Source organism: Bacillus rossius, chromosome 1, assembly GCF_032445375.1.
Source record: "Bacillus rossius redtenbacheri isolate Brsri chromosome 1, Brsri_v3, whole genome shotgun sequence".
NCBI classification, from domain to species: domain Eukaryota; kingdom Metazoa; phylum Arthropoda; class Insecta; order Phasmatodea; family Bacillidae; genus Bacillus; species Bacillus rossius.
In genome coordinates, this window is record NC_086330.1 from 259,037,824 (window position 1) to 259,062,035 (window position 24,212).

General features: G+C 40.0%; 1 protein-coding gene across 1 annotated transcript in view; it reads right to left on the reverse strand.

Moving 5' to 3' along the window:
* LOC134529979 (A disintegrin and metalloproteinase with thrombospondin motifs 6-like) overlaps window positions 1-24,212 on the reverse strand; it is a 225,691-nt gene that overhangs the window by 114,387 nt on the left and 87,092 nt on the right. Inside the window, exon 10 of the mRNA XM_063364509.1 lies at window positions 6,593-6,688. Within this exon, the coding sequence (XP_063220579.1) occupies window positions 6,593-6,688 (96 nt within the window). The remainder of the gene's footprint in view (window positions 1-6,592; window positions 6,689-24,212) is intronic.

The window sequence follows — 24,212 nt, forward strand, 5'->3', positions numbered from 1 at the left end:
ACGTTGCCAGCGGGATCTGCTCCACCATCTTCGTCGCTGACATCATGGTTCCCATAGTCGATGGTACAATATCCATCGAGTTCAACGTTAAAGACGGTAAAGATGTCATAGAGGTCTCAAGAACAGGTAATTACGCGACTTATGCACCAGAAGAAACAAACTAGGTAATGTTTACACTGTCGACGCAGTAACAAACTGAGTAACCTGCTGTCTAGAACTCGCTTATATACATGCACCGGATGGAATAATACGCTATTCAAATCAAGAACCATTTACTATAATACTAGAGTTAAAACATTAAAAATAGAAGCCCATTCAATCAAAAAAGCAGCACATTTGGAAGCATCATCAACAAAAAGGCAGCACATTTTGGAAGCACCATCAACAATAAGGCAGCACATTTGGAAGCACAATCAAAAAAGGTAGCTCATTTGGAAGCACCATAAAAAGGCAGCACATTTTGGAAGCACCATCATAAAAAAGACAGCACATTTTGGAAGCACCATCGACAAAAAGGCAGCACATTTCAGAAGCACCATGAAAAAACAGCAGCACATTTTGGACGCACCGTCAATCAAAAGGAAGCACATTCTACAAAACGAAATCTCATTTAACGAAAAGGCGGTACATTCTCACGTACATTCAACTCGGTAGGATGCGATCGTTAATGTGATGTTAGGATATAATGTCTCCATCAGTCTATGAATCCATCAGTTTTTAGTTCCATGTAAGTCATTGGCTCCAATAGTCATTGGGTCCATCAGACATTGACTCCAACAGTCTTTTGGCTCTAAAAGTCATTGGCTCCAACTACCTTTTGCTTCAACAGCTCCAATGATATTTGGCTAGAATGCTACGAGTCTAAGAGACTATGAGGGTACAAGGCTACGAGTCTTCAAGTTTATGAAACTGCTAGGCTACAGAGCTAGGAAGCTTCTAGAACACACGTTTACGAGACTGCGAGGATACAGGACTACAAGTTTACATGAGTACTTGACTACGAAGCTACAAGTCTACTTGGCTCCAATTGCGACATCTGTCTTCGGCTGAATTTTCTCTTTGGCTCCAACTGCTCCAGCAGCTTTATGTTATAACATTACAAGGCTACTTTTTTACGTAGCTACGAGTCTACGAGGCTCCAAGACATCATGACTACGAAGCTTCTAGAACACAAGGTTACGAGACTGCGAGGCTACAAGACTACGAAGCTTCCAGAACACGATGCTACATGACTATGAGATTACATAACTCTAACTGACTACAATAACACCATTCAGTGGTGAGAGTTAATTTATCTCATGCAAATAACCTTTTTAAAGTAGTGTCGATTATTGTCAACAGATGACACCACATGTTGGTTACAGGTAAATAATATATAGTTCTTTTATGCGGGATGCGGGATGCTCACTAACGATCGCAAAAGAAGGATGGCTTAGCTAGACTCCAAGAAGAAGGAAGTTCGTCTTGCATGTTAGTGCTTCTCAGATGTCTCATGGTATATTATTTGACTGAGTAATGGTTGTTTATTTTTTGAATTCCACCTGGTAAAAAAAATTGCAAGGTCTGATTTAGTAGCAGAAATTCACGAATTAAATGTAACTTCAAATTAAATATCATGACTCATTAAGGTAATAAATTCTTCATGCAGAGAGCGGTTTCTCAGAATAGACAGAAGCACTTGAAGAAACCACAGGAATAATCAGGAGCACACGGAGAAAACCACCATCATATTGACAAGAAAAATCAGGAGTAAACGTATTGACAATAATAATCGGGTGCACACGGAGAAAACCATCACACTTTTCTTTGATATCATAAAATAACATTAAAATTTTTAATAAATAAAAATAAATAATAAATATATAAAATGAAAAATAATTACAAAAATAAATAATATTATGGCTTGTACTAAAACTTTCTCTTGGCTCATCAATCAGAAATTCACAAGCTAGCAGAATCTTTTTTATGTATTTTTGTAATTTTCTTCCAAAATAAATATTTGTTATTTTTTTATTGATTAAATATTTTTTCTGTTATTTTATGATATCAAAGAAACGTGTGATGTTTATAAGATTGCTGGCTTTCGCAATTGTTCCTGTAGTAGAATAGAAATTATGTAATAAATATTATGTTTGTGATAGAACTTACGGTATTTTATTCCTCGAACCTGACACTTTTCTGGTATTTAAATTAAATTTATTTTTAGCTTCGTTCAGAGATCGAACCAAATATCGATTCAATACGTAAAGAAATGTGATTTTTTCGGATAATTTTGGAATTTTTCCTGAATTTATAGCTAAATAATTACACGATTCCAAGATGGCGACCGTAACGAAACATGGAACATTAATAGTATCTAATATGGTGGTCGCAAATAAACGTTTAACGATGACATAGTACTCAACCAATATGGCGGGCGGAACGAAACATGCAACATTTATATAATCCACAATGGCGACCGTAACTATAAGTTCAACAGTGGTTTTTAAGTAATATTTTGCTAAATTTTTATTATTCAATTCGATTAATTAATTTTTTATGATTTTTTAAATTTTTCCCGTTTTTCTAACATACTAATTACGGATTTTCACGATGGCGGACATGACGTCATACAAGGTGACGATATATATATATAGGTATACTTTGACATAAGTGGTGGGGGTCAGTCTGCCAGCAGCCACCGTGAGGGAAGGATCAGTCGCCATTTTTATTTTTTTTTGCTCTAACCTGGTTCTAACCGAGGACTCCGAGCTCCCTGCCGTAAAAGGTTGTTTTTAAAAAAATTTTCATTAAAAAATTTAATAGAATATTTTGTATAAAAATTAATATTTTTTCCATTAAAATCGGATAATAAAGAAAGATTTTCAAGTTGGCGGCCGTAACGGAAATTGCAACGGTGATGTCATAATCCAAGATGGCGGTCATGGTATCCTGATTCATAGAAATGGCTAATTGGAGGCTGTGGACATGGATGCTTAAGCCGTTTTTAGGATTTCGAGTTTCTTTCTAAGGCAAAACGACTTTTGAGGTTTTTAGAAATCCTTTTTTTTTAGTTATCAAATTATTTGAGATTTTTTGGAGGGATGTTTTCTAAAAAAAATGGAAATTTTGGTGAATTTTGAGGAATTTTGGATAAATTTTGGAAAATATTGGCAAATTTTGAAGGTCAAAGGTCAAGGTCCAGGTCAAAGGTCAAGGTCACACCCATACAAGATGGCCGCCATGACGTTACAATCCAAGATGGCGGACCGACAATCACAATCCACGCGCCGCGCCGGTCTAAGGACATACTATTACACACTACTAACGTGTTTTAGTATTTGGCACATCGCAATTTAACCAACTGTACAAAAACTTTTGTTTTGTAATTACTATTTCCCCATTATGTATACTGTAAAACTGACTAAAAATTTCCCTGGCAAAGACACAAGCTGTAAGCTATTATTTTTGCGAACATTATAATTTAGCAGGTTTTGAAAGGGTAGGATGCATTTAAAAGGTTTTGCTAGTGGGTGCATTCTAAAGATGGCCGAACATCAACTAGCAAACCCCGTCTAATTTGTGTTACAGATGCAAAACCCGTTAAGTGTAAAATAAAATTATAAAAATTTAAAAACCAGTTTAAGTATAATTATGTATACAGATTTGCACATTCATCAAATAATTTTTTGCGTTTTTTTTTTAAACAAAATTGTTTTTTGTGCATTATGTGAGTGCATTATGTGGCGAAAAATGTTTTTCCAATTTCCTCTGTTGTCTTTAACGGGTGCAGTGTCGTCAGCAGATGAAACCAAGAATTAGTGCAATAGCAGCAACATCAAAATTTGTCTCGGGCTTGGAAGCCTTGTTGTCATTTACTAAACATCTTTGCAACTACTGCGAGTAGAGTAAATGCGTTTGAACCCTTCTCGTATGTAGTTTTGTAAGGTTAGTCCTATTGACAGATTCAGAAGACATTCTAAATCTATAAAGGTGAATACCTTCTTGCCTACTGTGAAATTACGCAGACTTCTCAGTTTAGGTTGAAAACATGCTTGCGCACACGCTGTTGTAGTAAAACTGTAGTGCAGCAACTGAATGCATCAACATCTGTTCATGAAACTAAACCTAAGACAGCGCTCGGTGATATACAGGTAAAAAATGATAATCGGTTCCACTTAGTGAAATCTGTATTTTGGGAAACACTGATAGACTACTATTATTTTTAACATATAAAGTGCGCAAAAGTAATACTCTTGGCTATATAAAGCAGAATATTATAGTTCAGCTAATGGATGAGGTAGCAATATGGAGCATTCATACATAGGTAACTTACATATTTCTGGACTTAATATCCGGAATACCAGAACCCCTTGAGGAGCAAGTGAATAAGCAAGCTTACAAGACTATGAAAACTACCACTTAAAATTCCGATGCAGTGAAGCAGACTGTAAAACAAAGAATCGAGAAACTCTGCCGGGAAACACAAGACTATTTATGGGGAAAGAATCTAGCTGGATGCTAACTTCGGTAAACAAACTGGAACTGAGAATCAGTTATTTTTAAGTGCCGGAGAAGATGTTTAAATAGCTGCTTTGCATGTGGGACTATATATGCAGTAGAATAAAATTTATGTATAAAATTATGTTAAAAAGTTTGAAACATTTAATTTTTGCTACTTGAGCCTGAGGCCGACATTATTGGTATGAGTTAACTTTAATAATGAATTGCAATAATTTTACACTATCAAGGCTCAAATCAAGGTTGGCAATCGAACAAATGATTCATTATTGGATATAATAATAGAAAATATTCCTAAAGTATTAAGTTAATAGTCACGAATAATAGTCAAGATAGTCAAGTTAATAGTCAAGATGGTGGTGAAGATGGCCGACAAGATGGCGAATTCTATGATATCTGATAACATGGTGATCAACACTAGTGCACACTAACGAGTAAAAAATTAAGCATGTTGAGATCGATACTTGAACACATTAGCAGGCGACAAGAGAACCCACGTGGTGGCACCCAATAAGGCTGCCGTGAGACTAAAGTGGTAATAGTAATGTATGATTTACTAGTAGTGTTGGGTGAGTCCGTTGGTAAATATTGAGAAAAAATGTTTTTATTTATTTACATGTATATTCACCAGGAATCTAACCCAGTGCCTCTGAAATCAGTGATGTAATTATGGTTATTTAAAAATTAAATTGTAATTTAAATACTTTTAAAAAGTATTTTGATATAATTTTATATTAAATTTTACTCATCAGGTTTGATTCGGAGCCTCCTTACATAATGGTGCAAGTATTACCTATCTTAATTTTATTTTAAAATTAATTTTTAATTTTTAAGTTATTGTATCATAAAATTATGTTTTGTGTTCTTGCGTTAAAATATTTGAATTTTTACTCGAGGTTTCAAATTTCAGTCCTTGTCGCAGTTTTTGCATAAGCATGTAAATTTTTAAGAAAATATAAGCCTTTTTTAAGATTTTCAAAGATTCCAAATATATGAGAAAAAGAACGGAAAATTTTCTTTTCAAAATTACATTTTCCCTTAAAAATATGGAACAATGAATTGGTTTGGAGTTTTTTTTTTTTTTTTTTTTTTTTATTAAGTAAATGTTGGGAAATTTTGAAGGTGAAGGGCATCAAAATCCAAGATGTCGGCCGGTTACTGACCCGCTCCACGCTCAACAATCTACCCGGCGCCAGACGTCTATTTCGCACTTCTCTCAACGATCAACATCAAGGATTTTGGTATCGAAAATAGCATCATTACAACAAACATGAAAATCGCCACTGGAAATTACTGACTCAGCAATAACCGTCACTGAATATCTATCTTCTAGCAGCCCATATTCCTAATACGGTTATTAGAAATGCGTTTGAAATAACACATGTGTTAACATCGAGAATGCCCAACATGCATGCAACACACTTTAATTTAGAAGCTTCCATAGCTAATAATGCGTACATCGCAACGTGACACATGTCGCAAATATTATCATGATATTCAACACTTTAAAAATATCGCGAAATAATAATTAGTTATGGCCTGTAATGTTTAATATAACATAATTATTCATGTTAAATTACAGATTAATGTAATTTTGTACATTTTAATGAAAACAACCGTATTGCTACGAAATAGTGTTCGCAGTAACACTGGATTATGATTCTTATCCGGAAATTTAAATTAAGTGTTGTCCCAGTACCTCTAATAGTTAAAGTTATTTGTAGAAAGTTTCTGAATATATTTCCAATGTTAACTGTGCACATTAATACGCACAATAAAACAAGACAATGCCAGTATTGCATATTCAATTTTCTTTTCTTTTTATTTTATGTTTGAATTAACATCAATCAAAAAATAAAGTTATACGCCAATATCCCTAACAAATTCTCGGTATTATATTGAAAAACATATTTAATAGATGTAAAAAAATAACAATAGCCATGTGTTGTACAAAGTTAGAATATCTTTTTTTTTTTAGTATATTACAAATTATTTCTTGGAAACTGGTTTTCTAAAGGAATGAATGAATGTAAAGGCAGAGAAAAAGTTTATCCCGTGCATGGCATGGACTTGTCGCAGTGGCTGTTCTCACCTTGTGCTGGGCGCATGGCGTCCCGTCCATGGGCGGCTGGTTGTTGGTCCAGCAGCTGCGCCCCATGCGACATGACAGCTTCTCACAGTACACGGCCTGCAACAGTCCGTCCCCTGCACTCCCGCGCGCTCGCCACATCCAGCCACCCGGGCACCCAGCCACCCAGGCAACCGGGAACCCGGGCACCCAGCCACCCAGGCAACCGGGAACCCAGGCTCTCAGACACCTTGGCACCCAGGCATCCAGGCACCTAGACACTCAGGCACCCAGGCACCCAGGCACCCACGCACCCAGGCACTCAGGTACCCAGGCAACCAGGCACCCAGGCACCCAGGCACTCAGGCACCCAGGCACCCAGGCACCCAGGCACCCAGGCACCCAGGCACCCAGGCACCCAGGCACCCTGGCACCCAGCCACCTACGCACCCGGGAACCCAGGCTCTCAGGCACCTTGGCACCCAGGCATCCAGGCACCTAGGCACCTAGGCACTCAGGCACCCAGGCACCCAGGCACCCAGGCACCCGGGAACCCAGGCACCCAGGCAACCAGGCACTCAGGCACCCGGGAACCCAGGCACTCAGGTACCCAGGCAACCAGGCACTCAGGCACCCAGGCACCCAGGCACCCAGACACCCAGGCACCCGGGAACCCAGGCACCCTGGCACCCAGGCCTCCAGGCACCCAGGCACCCAGGCACTCAGGCACCCAGGCACCCAGGCACCCAGACACCCAGGCACCCGGGAACCCAGGCACCCTGGCACCCAGGCCCCCAGGCACCCGGGAACCCAGGCACCCAGGCAGCCAGGAACCCTGGCACCCAGGCACCCATGCACCCAGGCACCCATGCACCCAGGCACCCGGGAACCCAGGCACCCAGGCACCCAGGCACTCAGGCACCCGGGAACCCAGGCACTCAGGTACCCAGGCACCCAGGCACCCAGGCACCCAGGCCCCCGGGAACCCAGGCACCCAGGCACCCAGGCACTCAGGCACCAAGGCACCCAGGCATCCAGACACCCAGGCACCCGGGAACCCAGGCACCCAGGCACCCAGGCACTCAGGCACCCAGGCACTCAGGCACCCAGGCACCCTGGCACCCTGGCACCCAGGCATCCAGGCACCCGGGAACCCAGGCACTCAGGTACCCAGGCACCCAGGCACCCAGGCACCCAGGCACCCAGGCACCCGGGAACCCAGCCACCCAGGCACCCAGTGAACGCGCAGGGACGTAGCCAGTGTTTTGTGTAGGAGGGAGTCCAGTATGACTATTATATTATTCTTTGCACGTTTTGTTATTAACTAAATTTAAAAAAAAAATGCCAGACACTCTAAAAGCTCAGGGAATTGTAAACTTTTAGAACTCTGTTTAGAGATATCTGTACATTTTATATTTTGGTGTGTATTTAATTGTTTTGAATGATGGGTTCTTACGTCAATTGTCTGATGATTTCGTTGTTAAATACATGAAACATGCAGGCTAAGGTTTGTATGAAAGACATGCTTATAGTAACATGTGTGCAAACCGTCATTAAAAATAGAACACTTAAAAAGACAACTTCTGTCGTTTCTGTGCATGAGGCATGTCGGGATATAATGGCGAGGAAATACGTCATTGTAACCCAAAATATTTAACCTTTCCCAAATAATCTCTCTCGAGCCTTAATCAATCTTAGCTTTTTTTTTTTTTTTAATCCTAGAAGGAAGCGGTTCCTCAGCTACGTCCCTGGAACAAGTTTTACTTCATCTGAGACAGAAGGGTACTCTTATAAGTAATATAACTGGCAAAAAATGCTACTGAAGTGTTGTTGCCTTGTTGCAGGACCAGCAGGCCCCGATTCCAAGTAGCTAGCGCTCTGGAAAGATAATCGTTTGACGTCCCCTTCCTTTTCCAATTTCCCTCAAACAACATAAAATAAAAAAAAAATCAAGTATATTTACCATAAGTTTTAGAACATCAACTTATGCAATTAAATACTAATGTTTTTAAAAAACATAGGCTGTTTGTCTTTTTTATTATTTAAATTTAATAAATTGTTTTGCATTTCTATACAGCTAATATAACTTCTGTAATAAAACACGAGTTACTGTCCATTGTTAAACAAGTTTTAAATTTATTTCTAAAGTTTTGTTTTTAGGCCTAATATTTTTAAGCGCACTGCATGTTAGTATAAACAACAATTCCCCTTGAACTTGCCCATGGAAGTACCCTAGGAATAACATTTTTTTTCTGTATCTCAAATTCCCCCGCACCTCAAAATCTGGCCCTCTGACCAAATGCCCGGGGACCAGATCGACTTGATGTGTTTAAGGGTAGTTAATCTCCCTCTTGAATGTCTCCAATACCAAGCTTCAGTCCTTGTTGCACTGTGTGGCTCGACCGGGAATGAGGACCTAGCTGTCGGCACGTGCTGAAGCAAGAATCCGAGGACTCGTGTCGTGTCGTTATGATTTAAGTAGTCAACTTAATACAGAAAACAAAACCTTGGGAGGATTAAATTTATGTATATAATGACAAAAATTCGGATATATAACATTACCAAATAATACAAATGCAACATTGTTTTCAGGTAGGAAGTAAACATTTTTTATGTAGTTAATTAGTGATTAAAACACAGCTTCAATATTATTCTTACGTGAGTAGTATGTAAATTATCCTCCTGAAACAGGCTTCAGGCTGTGGATTGAGATTGTCGGTCCACCATCTTGGATTGTGACGTCACGGAAGCCATTTTTGACTCAAAAAATCCTCAAAATTCTTCAAAAATGACTCAAAATGACCCAAAAATTTTCGTTTTGAGGAAAAATTTCCCGTTTACGCGGGAAAAATTCCCGTTGCGAGGGAAAATTTCCCGTTTTAGTCCATAAAAATACCAGAGGAGAGAGGAAGAGTGATCTACATTACGACAATAATTTTCTTGGCTCTTCCGATCTCGACAAAGAACTTAAATTGAAGGAGGTTGATGATTTACGGAAGAATGAAGACAATGGAAGAATCCTTAACGTGAAAAGTGAGAATATATTCCAGCCGAATTCAAGTAGATCTTTCCTACTTTGTAAAAATGATGGACTCCTAAAAAGGAAGCATGAAGACGATGAAGACACTTCAACATCATCAACATCGAATTATTACGGTAAATTGGGTGAAGACGATTCCTTCTACGGTGATTGTTACAGTGACTCTGAGGCTGTTGACAAAGACATAGACTATGATGAAGCACCTAAAGCTACCAAGATCGAAGAATGTGGTGGTGTCCTGAGACCGAAACGGTGGAGACGACGTGATATATTAAATAAATCTGATCAAGCTTGTGATGATCACCGTCTCAAACATGAAAGTTACCCTGAGGTTGGTGGTAAAACGGAAGACACCAGAGATCATAATATTTATTATAAAGGTGCAGGGAAGATGGTGGTAGAAGAGAATGATTACACATCATGGAAAGATCCAAACATATTGGTTAACCGGCTAAGGCTTCTATATGGTTCGCTTTGTGCAGGAAAATATTCGTGCATCAAAGAAATATCCTTCATACTCAAGGAACTGAGGAATGCTGGCTACATACAATAGTGGCTTGTTTTACTTGCATTTGTATAATGTAAAGCAATAAAATAAATAATTTAAATTATAAGAATTTAATGTTTTTATTTCTTATATTCTGATTTCTAACTAAGACTTAGATCTCGTAACTTGTGCTTCCTTTTTGCCTTTTTTTTTTTGTTGATGGTGCTTCCAAATGTGCTGCCTTTTCGTTGTCGGTGCTTCCAAATGTGCTGCCTTTTCGTTGTCGGTGCTTCCAAATGTGCTTCCTTTTCGTAGTCGGTGCTTCCAAATGTGATGTATTTTCGTTGTCGGTGCTGCCAAATGTGCTGCCTTTTCGTAGTCGGTGCTTCCAAATGTGCTGCCTTTTCGTTGTCGGTGCTGCCAAATGTGCTGACTTTTCCTTTTCGGTGCTTCCAAATGTGCTGCCTTTTCGTTGTCGGTGCTTCCAAATGTGCTTCCTTTTCGTAGTCGGTGCTTCCAAATGTGATGTCTTTTCGTTGTCGGTGCTGCCAAATGTGCTGCCTTTTCGTAGTCGGTGCTTCCAAATGTGCTGCCTTTTCGTTGTCGGTGCTTCCAAATGTGCTGACTTTTCGTTTTCGTTGCTTCCAAATGTGCTGCCTTTTCGTTGTCGGTGCTTCCAAACGTGCTGCCTTTTCGTTGTCGGTGCTTCCAAATGTGCTGCCTTTGCGTTGTCGGTGCTTCCAAATGTGCTGACTTATCGTCGTCGGTGCTGCCAAATGTGCTGTCTTTTCGTTGACGGTGCTTCCAAATGTGCTGCCTTTTCGTTGTCGGTGCTTCCAAATGTGCTGCGTTTTCGTTGTCGGTGCTGCCAAATGTGCTGACTTTTCGTTTTCGGTGCTTCCAAATGTGCTGACTTTTCGTTTTCGGTGCTTCCAAATGTGCTGCCTTTTCGTTGTCGGTGCTTCCAAATATGCTGTCTTTTCGTTGTCGGTGCTTCCAAATGTGCTGCCTTTGCGTTTTAGGTGCTTCCAAATAGGCTGCCTTTTCGTAGTCGGTGCTTCCAAATGTGCTGCCTTTTCGTTGTCGGGGCTGCTAAATGTGCTGACTTTTCGTTTTCGTTGCTTCCAAATGTGCTGCCTTTTCGTTGTCGGTGCTTCCAAATGTGCTGCCTTTGCGTTGTCGGTGCTGTCAAATATGCTGCCTTTCCGTAGTCGGTGCTGCCAAATGTGCTGTCTTTTCGTTGTCGGTGCTTCCAAATGTGCTGCCTTTTCGTTGTCGGTGCTTCCAAATGTGCTGCCTTTTCGTTGTCGGTGCTTCCAAATGTGCTTCCTTTTTTTTTAGATGGTGCTTCTATTTTTTTAATGTTGTTTTGACTCTAGTATTTTAGTAAATTGTTCTTGATTTGACTATCGTATTATTCAAACCGGTTAATGTATATAAACGAGTCCTAGACAGCAGGACGCTCAGTTTGTTACTGACGTCGACGGTGTACAAATCACCTAGTTTGTTTATTCTGGTGCATAAGACGTGTAATTGGCTGTTCTTGAGACTTCGATGGCATATTTACCGACTTTAACGTCGTACTCGATGGAGGATGTACCATCGACTACGGGAATCATGACGTCGGCGCCGACGATGTTGGAGCAGATCCCTTGGCAACGCCTCTGACAACACTGGAGGAGACTTCGATATGTGCTGTTCCACCATCAGCTGAAGTTTCATCAGCATTGAATACTTCAATTAATGAAGAGCGTACTTCGCATCAGTGCAAATACTGTGGTGCATCATTTACTATCATCTCAAATGCTCGCAGACGTGAAAGAAGCGGTTGTTTTAATAATGTTCAAAGAATACAATTTCAGTGCAATAAGTGCAATAAACTAATTTCACGTCTCGATAGCTTACATCGTCATTATAAAAAATTCTCCGAGACGTATAATGAACATGGTTATTGATATGACTCATGTGTTGTACCGGCTAATGAGACTATATAAGTGCTATGAACTTCAGTCCGACTCTGGCTGTGATGATGAACGGATCGGATAGACATTTAAAGTCATGTAAAAGGCTTAGTCCGTACAATAAGAAGACTGTTTGAATCGTGGAATCCAAAAGGCTTTGGTAATTTGTCAGTGTTTTTTTTTTGTACTTGTAGTAGTGTATTGAATTTATGTAATAAATTTTTTTTAAAAGAACTTGTGGTGTTTTTATTATCTCAAACCTAACACTTTTTTAGTATTTTTTTTAAATTAAAGTTTTTTTGTATCGGCCAGGGATCGAACCAAGGACCTTAGTCGATCCAATCAATCATTATATGGATTACAAATTTATTTAATGAATTTTGGATTTTTTCCCACTTTTCTAGCTACATTATTACATGATTTCAAGATGGCGGTCTAATTTCAAGATGGCGGGGGGCACCTCCATAATAAATGATTACTGCACTGTAGCGGGTTAGAATAAAATTAACCAGATGGAAATGTACTCTATAATACAAGTACACACACAATATGGTGTACTCCAGCAGGTGGTAGCTCCTGGTAGCATGTACTGAACATAAAATGTCGGATCCATAAGGGTCGACAAGGACAAAGTCAAATTTCCAGGACAAAGTCAAATTTCAAGGTCAAGGTCAAAATTTCAAGGTCAAGGTCAAATTTCAAGGTCAAGGTCAAATTTCAAAGTCAAGGTCAAATTTCAAGGTCAAAGTTCAAGGTCAAGGTCAAAGTTCAAGGTCAAGGTCAAAGGTGTGGTGACCAGATAATTATACTAACATGGTATCAGCACACTCTAGCGGACGAAAACAAGATGGTGATCTCCAGCAGACGAAGACAAGATGGCGGTCATGTCGTCATACCAGCTGACGATATATATGCTTTGAAAAAAAGTGGTAGGAGTCAGTCTGCCTGCATCCACCATTGAGGGAGGAGCCTGTCGCCATTTTTAGTTTTTTTTTTGTACTCACCGTGTTTGAACCGAGGACGGTGATCGATATAATCAATCATAATTCGAATAAGTTAATTTTTTTATGAATTTTGGAATTTATCCCGATTTTCTAACATAAAAATTGCGGATTTCCAAGATGGCGTCTAAATTTCAAGATGGCGACGATAAAGATAATTGCAACGGTGACGTCATCATCCAATATGGCGCAAAACAAAATGCCGGAATTTTCTTGAAAACAAAATGACGTCATCCAAAATGGCGGATCCATGATGGCTGCCATGATCTACTTGTCCCATTACGTTATGTCCCGTTACGTTGTGTCCCGTTACGCTGCATCCAAGATGGCCGCCGTGACGTCACAATCCAATATGGCGGATAGGACACACAGCTCCACATCCTGCATCCTGCCGCAGGACCGGCTATCCTATACTACTCGCCTACTCTATATGGATTAGGCGAACGTTTCTTCTTGTATCTCTGCCTGCTTGCCGCATGGGCTAAGTTCAGGTTATGCTGAGCTCTTCTCCAGACCTCTTTTATGTTGCGAGGATTATCTGGGAGAAGCTCTTGTAGTGACCAGAGATTAGAAAGTGGATAATTGGGTTTATACGTGAACATGATTTCAAATGGTGTGGTTTTGTGTCCCTCATGTCGGGCATAGTTGAAAGCCATTTGTAACCAGACGAAATAAGTGTCCCATTTATCCTGCGAGTTCGCATGATATGCTATTAAAGCGGTTCGGAGGTTCCTATTAAAACGCTCCGCATGTGAAGGCTGTGGATTATGCCATGGGAAAAGCACATTTTCTTGAAAAGTCTGGATGTAAATAGTGATGCGTTATCTGACACAATTATTGAAGGTAATCCTGATATTTTAAAAATGTTATTTTGCAATGCTTGTATTGTGGTTTCTGCGGTGGCTCGCCGGAGGGGAATGAGCCATACAAATTTAGAAAATGCATCAATAGCTACGAGAAGCATGGTGTGTCCAGTTTTAGAACGGGGGAAGGGGCCAACAAAATCTATAAATGATTTTTTCATAGGCCTTTCGCCTACATCTGATGTTAAAAATCAAAATTGTTTTTTCTGTGCTGGTTTACTCAGGGCGCAATATTTACATAATTTTACCTTCTCAGCAATGTCTTTATGCATTCCATCCCAAATAAAATGACGGCGTATGCTGTCAATGGTTTTGTATGTTCCCAGGTGTGCTCCAATGGGTGAGCTGTGATAATGTTTAAAAACCATGTCTCTTAAATTCTAAGGAAGGGCTATTCTGTAAGTTTTGCATTGTGCTGTTCGTCGATACAGGAGACCTTTTGAAATCTTGAAATATTTTGGCGGTGTACCTGATTTTAATTGCTGAATAATATCTGAAATGTAATGATCTGAATTATGGTGGCACTGTAAGTCTGAAAACGCTAAAGGAAAATCCGTGAGTAGAGCATTACATGAAACTGGGGGTTCCTCCTGAAGATTAGATTTGGAGGGATTCTCGAACATTCGAAAAAGAGCATCTGCTACAATAATCTGCGTACCTCTGATATGTTGAATAGTGAATTTAAGTGAGGAAATTTTTGCTGTCCACTTGCTTGTTTTCCTAGTTGCTTGGGGTGAGCCAAAAGCCAAGCAGGGGCCTGATTGTCGGTCTCTAATAAAAATTCCCTGTGTTCAAGGTATTGTCGAAACTTGTCGATTCCGAATACAACTGCTAGGCACTCTAGTTATAAACTGAGGACGATGTATTCTCTTGATGAGTTAGGGTGCGAGAGGTGAAAGCTATTGTTTGCCTGTGGCCATAGAACTCTTCTGATAGAACTGCACCAATGGCGACACTCGATGCATCTGTCTGTAGTATGAATGGTTTAATGAAATCCACCATTCGAAGAACAGGTGGGCTGGCTATAGCTTGTTTCAAATAACTAAAAGCTTTGTCTTGTCAGGACCCCAATTGAATGATGTGTTTTTCTTCTGAAGAGCATTTAAAGGGGCTGCATGTTCTGCAAAATTTGGGACGTATTTGGAATAGAAATTTGCCATTCCAATAAATCTAGAAATTACTTTTGGAGGTTGGAAATCTGCAATGGCTTGAGTGCGGCTTGGGTCAATTGTTAGTCCTCTACTAGAAATTATGTGTCCTAGGAAAGAAATTTCAGAAACTGCAAATTTAACCTTCTTTGTGTTTACTGTCAGTTCTGCTTTACGCAACCGGGTGAGAACTTCAGACAAATGGCTATGTGATCTTCAAAAGATTCGGAATACACTACAACGTCATCCAGGTAATTAAATACGAATTTAAATTTTAAATCGCCAAAAACTTGGTCTAGGAGGCGAGTCAGTACCTGAGCGCCTGTGGCTAGTCCAAATGGAACTACTTTATATTGATACAAATTCCAGGGCACGCAAAAGCCGGTGAGGTGTTTTGACTTTGGTGTTAATGGTACTTGATGGTAGGCCGAATTAAGATCAAAAACACTAAATATTTGGCTTTGCTAAACCAATGGCAAGCTGAATTCAAATCAGGTAATGGTACCATTTCTATGTCTATCTGTTTGTTAATTTTTCGAAAATCCACAACTAAGCGGTGACCTTGACATTTGGGGACCAAAAATGCTGGAGAGGAAAAACTGGAAGCCGATGGTTCAATTACATCCTTGTCCAATAGGTCTTGTATGTGTTCGCGCATGATTTCCATTTTGGGACCCAATAATTGATATGGGTGACATCTGACTGGGGATTTATCCAAAAGTTTTATATCATATTGCACTATGTGAGTGCGACCTATTTTTTTTGTCAAGACATCTGGGAAGTTATGACATAGATTTTCCACTACTTTTCTTTGCGATGTGTCGAGGTGTGTCAGGGATAACTCACATTCATCCTCAGCTGGATTTTAGATTAAAGAAATGGGATAACACCAGATTTATTAAATTTGAACTTGAATTTTCTTGCTCGCAAATCAATTACTAAACATGTTTTAGAAATGAAATCCGATCCATTAATTAGATCAGTAGCTAAATCCTGTGCAACTAAAAATGGAAACATCCAGGTAAATACATCAATTTTAACTTTAATGATGGCTACTTGGTTAACCTTTAGTGGTTGTTCTGATGCGGTGAAACATTGTATTCTTATTGGTTTAATTTCCTGAACCAATTTCTCCTTTTGTAAAACATGAAAAAGATTTGCTGAAATAAAACTTCGGACTGGCCTGTATCAATCAGTCCTGGAATTTCGTGTTTGCCAATTAAAGTGCTCGCATAAGGTAATACTGTTGGTATACCTGCGAATATATTATGACATGTCCTCTTGCCTGAATTTTTAGGATTGATGCAATTTCACAATGTGTCCTAGGGTTGGTAGAATTTTTTACCTTATTCGAATTTGTGTACTTATTGCGTTTTTTCCTTCTATGAGACTTGTTTGACTTTTGTGATCTATTTGAATTTTTTGTATATTTTTGTTGTTGTATGTCGTGATTACTCTTTGGGTGGTAATTAAATATGTTATTGTATCTACTCGGTGCATGTGGAGTAGTGACTGTATTGCAGAAATTATCTGAAGATGATTTTTGTTTAGCTGGCACAGAAGGATTGCTTTCTGGCCACCTCGTTACTCGTTTTTTGGGTTGTTGTTGTTGTTGTTGTTATTGTTGTAGTAGTAATAATTTTTCTGTCTATACTTAGTGCGGCATTGTTCAATCACATGCCCGGTTCTTTTAAAAAATTTACAAAATGGCCTCTTTTGCTGGTAATGATTTTATCCACTCTGATGGTGACTGTAATCATTTTGTTTTGTTTTGTGAAAAGTATTCATGTTCTCTTTTCTCGGTTGAGGTTGTGATACTGACAGAATGGGGTGTCAATCAAGGGAACTCGGGTAACGATTCCTTTGGTAGTCGGCGAATTCTACATTAGTGGTATGTATACACAAACGGTCCAGTTTCGCAGATGTATGTGGTCTGCTCTGAAAAACTGCTCGCGATCTCTCTGCAGGGCTAATTCCATCTAGGATATTGGACACGATTTCGCACTTTGAGGCGCCTAATCTAAGGAATCGAGCGGCTTCCTTAATGTCAGAAATGTATTTTCTTAATGGTTCGTCTTTCTGTTGAAGTCTGCTGTACCAATCAAGTCGCAGGTTTGTGAGCATGCACGCTGGAATAAAAAAATCTAATATGTCAGCATGGTACTGATCGAAAGTTAGGTTATTTTCTATTGCACATGAGGTTCGTTCGCTGAGAGGTGGGTGGGTAAGGGGAAAAACTATCTCAAACAATTCTTTGTCTGGTAGGTTGCATTTTTGGTGTAGTTTGAGTAACAGTCGCAAAAACTCAATCAGTTTTTTAGGATCCAATCCATTTGTTTCTGGGAGATTGGTGAGTAGTCTTTCTGCTGGGTGGGCGATTTTGTTGTAGAAATGGGTTGTTTGAACTTGGTCAGGTGGTGGTGGGGGGTGATTTGGTGCAGGATTAGGGTTGTGTGGAGGGAGGGGTGCTGCAGGTGCCAGAGGGAGATACGAGGTTGAAGGGCTGACTTGGGGAATTTGTAGGTCAGGTTGGGGAATAGCTGTCATGGCGGTGGACTGTGAAAGAGAAGTCGCGGTGCTAGATGCACTTACCTGAGGTAGGGGTGAAATTTGGGTGCCAACGGCCGCAGAGGGAGTGTGGAGTTCTGGGGTGGTTTGGAAGGATGAAAATGCTGACTGGAACTGGAGGTATGGGTTAAACATACCCGCCATGATTGGTGGAAGGTACATTGGTTGGGTGAGGTGAGAGGGGTGCTCAATTATTTCGGGAATAGGCCGAGTGTAGGTGACCTTGGTGACTGGCTGGGGTACCGGCCTCGCGATAGAGGTGGAGGGAAACCACATGTGGGTGGATGGGTGGCCAATCGTAGTGATTGCCGGAAACGGGATTGATGTAAAGGAAACTGGTGGAGGCGATGAAGGCGGAGGCGGAGGTGATACTGGTAATGGAGACACCAGAGTGACCTTGGTCTGTAGTCCCGGTATTTCTGTCGGTGTTGCTTTAGGCTGTGTACTTGTAACAGGCATCTGTTGCTGAGGGATGGGAATTACGTCAGTAATACTCTCGAAGAGTGGGTTCTGTATGGTGATGAGTTTTGCACTCAACTTATGTGTTAGGTCAGGTATTTGTTGTCGGCATTTGTAAATTTCTTTGGTGTAGACACCATTCAATTTACCTCCTGATAATATGGACAGGTTGTGGAATATAGTGGCAATGTTGTTAAGTCGTGTGATGGTTCTGAATATGTTTGTTTTGTTTGTTTCGTTGTGCACATCATTAGCATAAGCGCTTATGTCTTGGAACTTACCACAGACAATATTAAACTCCTCTAGTGGGTCCAAATGTACATTCCAGGCAATTGGCTGTACTTGTTTCTGGAAAACGGCTCTGAGTCGTTTCCTGAGCTCTTGGACATCTCCTGAGGTCGGTTGTCCCCGGAGTGTGAGCTCATAAATTATCTCGTCCTTAAGGAGATACTCCGGAGTGATCATGTTTATCTTATTTTAAAAACTCTTAGAACATATAACTCTTAATCTAGGTTGACATGCAATGCACAAAACACTCTTAACTTAAACTTAAATTAACACTCAAACTATTTAGTTGCGCCCTGACTCTGCATAATCAGTGGGTCGCGTACTTATAACATTTTGCATTCCCGCTGACGAAAAGGGTAATGTCCTCTCAGGTGATGAGGCGGGGTGAAGGGGGGTTTGGTTAGCCTCGTGTGGACATGCACGCTTGATAAGATTACAGCTGTCAACAGACGCCGCGGGCCTCGGCCGTCGGGCGTGTTGAAAGGGGGGAGGGGTGTCTGTGACCTTGTGTGGAGCACATCTGTTGACATGCTGCGGTAAGGCCAGCTGTGGTCCGCTGTGCGACGTCTTGCATGAAAGTTAGATTAATATTACTTATAATATGAAGGAAAACAAAATGCCGGAATTTTCTAGAAAACAAAATGACGTCATCCAAAATGGCGGATCCAAGATGGCGGATCCAAGATGGCTGCCGTGATCTACTTGTCCCGTTATGTTATGTCCCGTTACGCTGTGTCCCGTTACGTTGTGTCCCGTTATGCTGCATCCAAGATGGCCGCCGTGACGTCACAATCCAATATGGCGGATAGGACACACAGCTCCACATCCTGCATCCTGCCGCAGGACCGGCTATCCTATACTACTTTGGTGATATGGTGTTGTGCAAATCACACCCTCTAAGTAAGGCGATCGACAAGCGATCAGCCAAACTTGCTTATCGTTGGAATGGCCCGTGGCAAATACAGCGCTTTTTAACCCCAGTAACGGCCGCCCTATCCGACCCAAGTTCTGGTGCGTACATAACGCGCGCGCACATTTCGCATCTAACGAAGGTGCACCCCAACTTAAATTAGGTGCAGCCCTCTACTCCTATTCGAGGAGTCTTAAACAAAGCTTCGGCATGCCATCTGCAACACGCAGTGTTGACAGATATAAAAATCCTAGGTTCTAATTATAAGTAATAATTATTACTATATAAGTACTAGTTCGTAAGAGTGTTTACATTTCAGATGTTTAGTATTAAGAATGTTTTAGGATAAGATATTATTTTTAAGTGGCGCTACTTAGCATGTAAAATCCACTTAGTCCATAAGATCCACTTAGTCTGGAAAATACACTTAAACTATAAGAGAGATGTAAATTAGTACATAAGATAAATATGTAACTTAGTTCGTAAGAGAATGATGATACCAAGTTCATAAAGTTATGTGTAAACAATGAATAATCATATCACTTAGTTTTTAAAGTTGTTTTGTATGGCAATGTTACCTAGTAAGTTCATCAGGTATTGTAAGTAGTATAACTAAGTCGATTCTGGTACAGGGTAAGTATGACAGATTTCAATCATTTTATGTTCAGTGTTGGTTGCTTACCCTGGCTCCGCCTTTCAGTGGGGGAGTATGTGCCGGAAATTTGGTATTTCGACACTTTTTTTTAAATTTTATTATAATTAAAATTTTTTTTGGAATTTTTTTTGCTCTATAATTTGGTTACTAAAGGGCGATTTACACTTTGTTAGGTTGGTGTACTCCCCTAAGTTAAACTTTGTGCCAGTAGTCTGAAGCACCTTTCCCAGAGACCTATAGGATCTTTTGCAGATCTAATACTTTGTTGGCAGCTCGCTTAAAATTTCCCTCGCTTACAGGCACGTCCCAGGCCTGTAACATTACTTCACTTCATGACTAAAACTGCATACAGTAGCTCTTGACGAGTTGTTACCATTTCTCAGAGACGAGCTGACCACAGCCTTTACCGTCACGAATACATATTAGGTTCACTCCCCTGGAGTCACGTCATGGACGCTAGTTCCCAGCGTCGTTGCGCTTTTGTCCACCCCCTTCCCTCTCGGTTCTAAGAATTCGCCTAAGACCAATGACCTGTCATAAACCCCAGCAGACAGCAACTGTCTCCAAGGACTACGTGCATAAAAAATGTGTGTGCAAAGATGGACCACCCCACGACATCTAGCGGCAGAAACAGTAAGTAATTATCTTGGCCGCCGGACCAGAGTGTAGCACCTGACTGCCCCTTTAACCCTTGGTTTAAGCAGATGCCTTGGGCGAGTCGATTCTTTTTTATTTCAGACACTCCTCAACAGGTAGCGCTAAAGTCGGCCAGTGATACCAACTTCAAGACATCAGTCAGAGTTTTTTTTATGACGCCCACTCGGGGAACATCGGAAACTTTCGGTCCGGACTCCCAGTCCCCCCCCCCTCCACTTTTGATATAACAGTTTCTATTAATTACGAGACACGGTTCTTCGCGAGACACTTCGCGTCGCGACTGCAGATGGACCATTTTGCAATTATCGGCGAGTCGACGAGACACTGCAAGATTTCCATCCAGCCGCAACCGACTATGTAGTCGCCTAAATAAGGGATGCTATCCCTATAATCTTTTTCAAGTAGTTTAGTCCATCTGCGTAGTACAAAGTGTAATAGTTATTTTTCTTTTAAGTTATTTCTTTTGAAATGAATAAAACATCCGCGTCCATCCGCGTATTCGCGGGATCCAGTTCCTGGCGGGCGACGCATCGGTAAATAGAAGCCAACTTCCCTGTCTGGTGAGTGACGATCCGCGACTTTCCTCAACCTCCCCTTAACTTTTCTGGGCATTTTCTGCCCCGTATACTGTCTGTGTACAAGTTCTGATCAGTTTTGATTCGGACTGTTCCAGACAGGGTCCGAGAGCCGGACGCCGAATTGTCATTTTCATCTCCCTTCCTCAACAGCACACAAGCGCCCTGGCTTCATGTTCCTGCGTGATCTCCGAGAAACGAAGCCCCGACCTCCGGTGCTTCTGTATCTTCTGACCCTTTTTTGAACTTTCTTTTAATTATGTCGTCTAATGCAGTTCATTAGATAAACATAATTTCTGGACTTTAAGTATATATACTGGGATAGTTTAAACATATTTGTAATTTTTTATTGGTTTATGTATTTTTAGTAGATGAAACTTTTTATAATTTAATGTACGGCCGGCCCATAATTTTTTTTGAATATACCTTAGAGCTGTTTAAAAATGTAATTAATATCGTACGTTAATATTTTCTTGTATCTGTTATAAGTGTCCTCGGTATGGAGTATTCATATTTCAGATTGAATCACACTTTGTTTTTGTTCATTTCTAATTACACTGTGGAACCTAAAAGATCCACCCAGCACAAAGATGGTAATCAGACCGTGGTTTGCTGCTACAAATGTATATATATATATACACGTTTAAATATCATTTAATAAATTCATTCAATAAATAACCTTTTTACAGTGAAATACGTTATTATTATAGATAATAACTCAGTATTTAGCACGAAATATATTACTTGACCTAATATTAAAATACAGTTAATCATACAAAAAAAATTAAAAAAAAATTACTTGTATTATAAAACAAGTGAAATTTCTACTTAAAATCACGTTTGTTTAAACTTAAATCTGCGAACACAGAAATTGTCCTTCCTTTTGCATACGTTCACCCACTTATTGCAAAAGATGTTAATTTTTTTGGAAAAGAAAAATATTTTATGCCAGAATCTCGAGTCTTTTTGAAATGATTGTGAAATCCTAACACTGCGCAGCTACATAAAATCACTCAGGATTATGTAAGCACCAACAATAACAAAAATTCGCACAAGACGCAGATGAAATGGATGGATAGCGCCTGGAAAAAGAGCGCTGGCTACAACCAAGGTGACGTAGCGAGGGAGCGCGTGGAGGGGAAAACCTGCGCATGGTTTCACCTCCCCTTCCTTACACCATGACCGCGACCGCAAGGTCAGACCGTCGCAGAGTGGTTCCAAATCCCAAATAGCTGGTCAAAAATAGAAAAATGAAGCTTACATTTGAAGAATTCTGTTGAGCCAGGTAGAGGGGTATTTCTGGCGTCCCTTCCAAGGGACAGGAAGTGGCAGATGTTTCACTGAGCCGTTGGAATGCCAGTCGAACCGGAATGCTCGTGCAGGTAGCATCGGTCGTGTGCTATGGTGTAAAAATTACGTTGCGTTTGAAGTGAAATAACGTGTAATGGAATTGAGCAAGTTGAAATTTTCAAATAGGAATCTTCTCCTGGAAGTAAGTACATTATTATTATATCATTGGGATTGTTCATTTAAACCACACACTAAGAAAAACAAAAAGAAAACATCTACTGTAAATGTTTGTGCTCGCGGCGAAAAAACCTTATGTGATATTAAGTTAAAGTTAATAATTCTACATAACTCAGTGACGAATCAAAATCACGTCATTATTTACATTCTTGCTGCAAAAAAAAAATTAGCTGCTCCAAACTGCTCTTTTGGTTACATTGACTGTTTTTGTAAATATATGCAGGAATTCAGGTGCGACAATTTCGGCGCACACGCTGTGATGTTGAGTGATTTGTTTCTCATGCCCGAAGGGAAATTAATTTTAAAAATTGCAGTTAAGTATAATAATCTGGTTGTATCGGGTTGTGTTAAAAAAAAATATGTTTCTGCATCGTAAAAATGTTTGAAATGTATTAAATTAAGATTTATCGTCTGAATATTTTTTCACACCTTTATACATAAAATTTGTCAAGCAAGTAATATGTAACATGTCTAGGCTGAAATTAAATGTAATGGTTACCATTTTTTTTCTTCGTGTAAAAATCATTTTATTCTACAGAATTTGACTGTTTTTTTTTCATTAACAAAACTATAATTGATTCTTGCAAATTATTTAGATTTGTCGCACTGTTGAACGGATTTTTTTTCAGGCTCTCGGATAAGCAGTGAAGGGGTTGCAGTTGGCTTCACGTGTCAGGAGCTGTTCGATTTACTGGCAAATCATTTAAATGATAATGCGAATGAAGTGTACAAAGTCATTGAGGTTGCATTGTCCAAAAAAGGCCATAGTCCTTACACGTTATTCGCAGATGAAAAACAAAACATTCGTAAGTTATTATGTGAGTTGAGAGACAAATGGCAAAAAGCTAAAAGAATGAAGGCGAGATTTCTGAAAAAAAAAAAAAAAACGGATTGGCTAAGCACAGTCCTCGTCTTTGGGATCAATAAGGAAGTCTCAACAGAAAATAAGGATATGGCTGAAGTTCTTGGACGTGGTCGCCGTTCGCAGAGCTTCGAAGACTCCAGTGACCGGTCGAAAAGAAGAAAAATTGCAGATATTCGTAACCAGTCCAGTACCGAAGAGCTTGCCTTTGCCACCCACATGAGTCTTCTAGCTGCAGGGAAATTAGACGCCGCAAAAGTAGTGAAAGACACTGCGCTGGGCAGTCCTACAAGAAACAAGAGCGTCCAAATATAAGCAAGCTTTACACACTGTCACAAATGATACTCACGATTGTTATTCCGCTAATGCTGCTCTTTCTCTAATAATTGAATACCGTATGTCCAAACATGTTTATCAGGGAATACGCTCTGGAGCACTGTAACGTAATTCGAAAATGTTTCCATCGTACAAATCTGTGCTAGGGGCGAAAAAAAAATGTTATCTGCCCAAAGATGACATAACTATCACCGAAAGTAAAGCTGCGGTAAAACTTCAAGCATTGTTAGATCATACAGCAGATCGCATATTGACGGTGCAAAGTAAAGTTTTTAATTCCCTCCCATCCAAAGAAATTTATAAATTG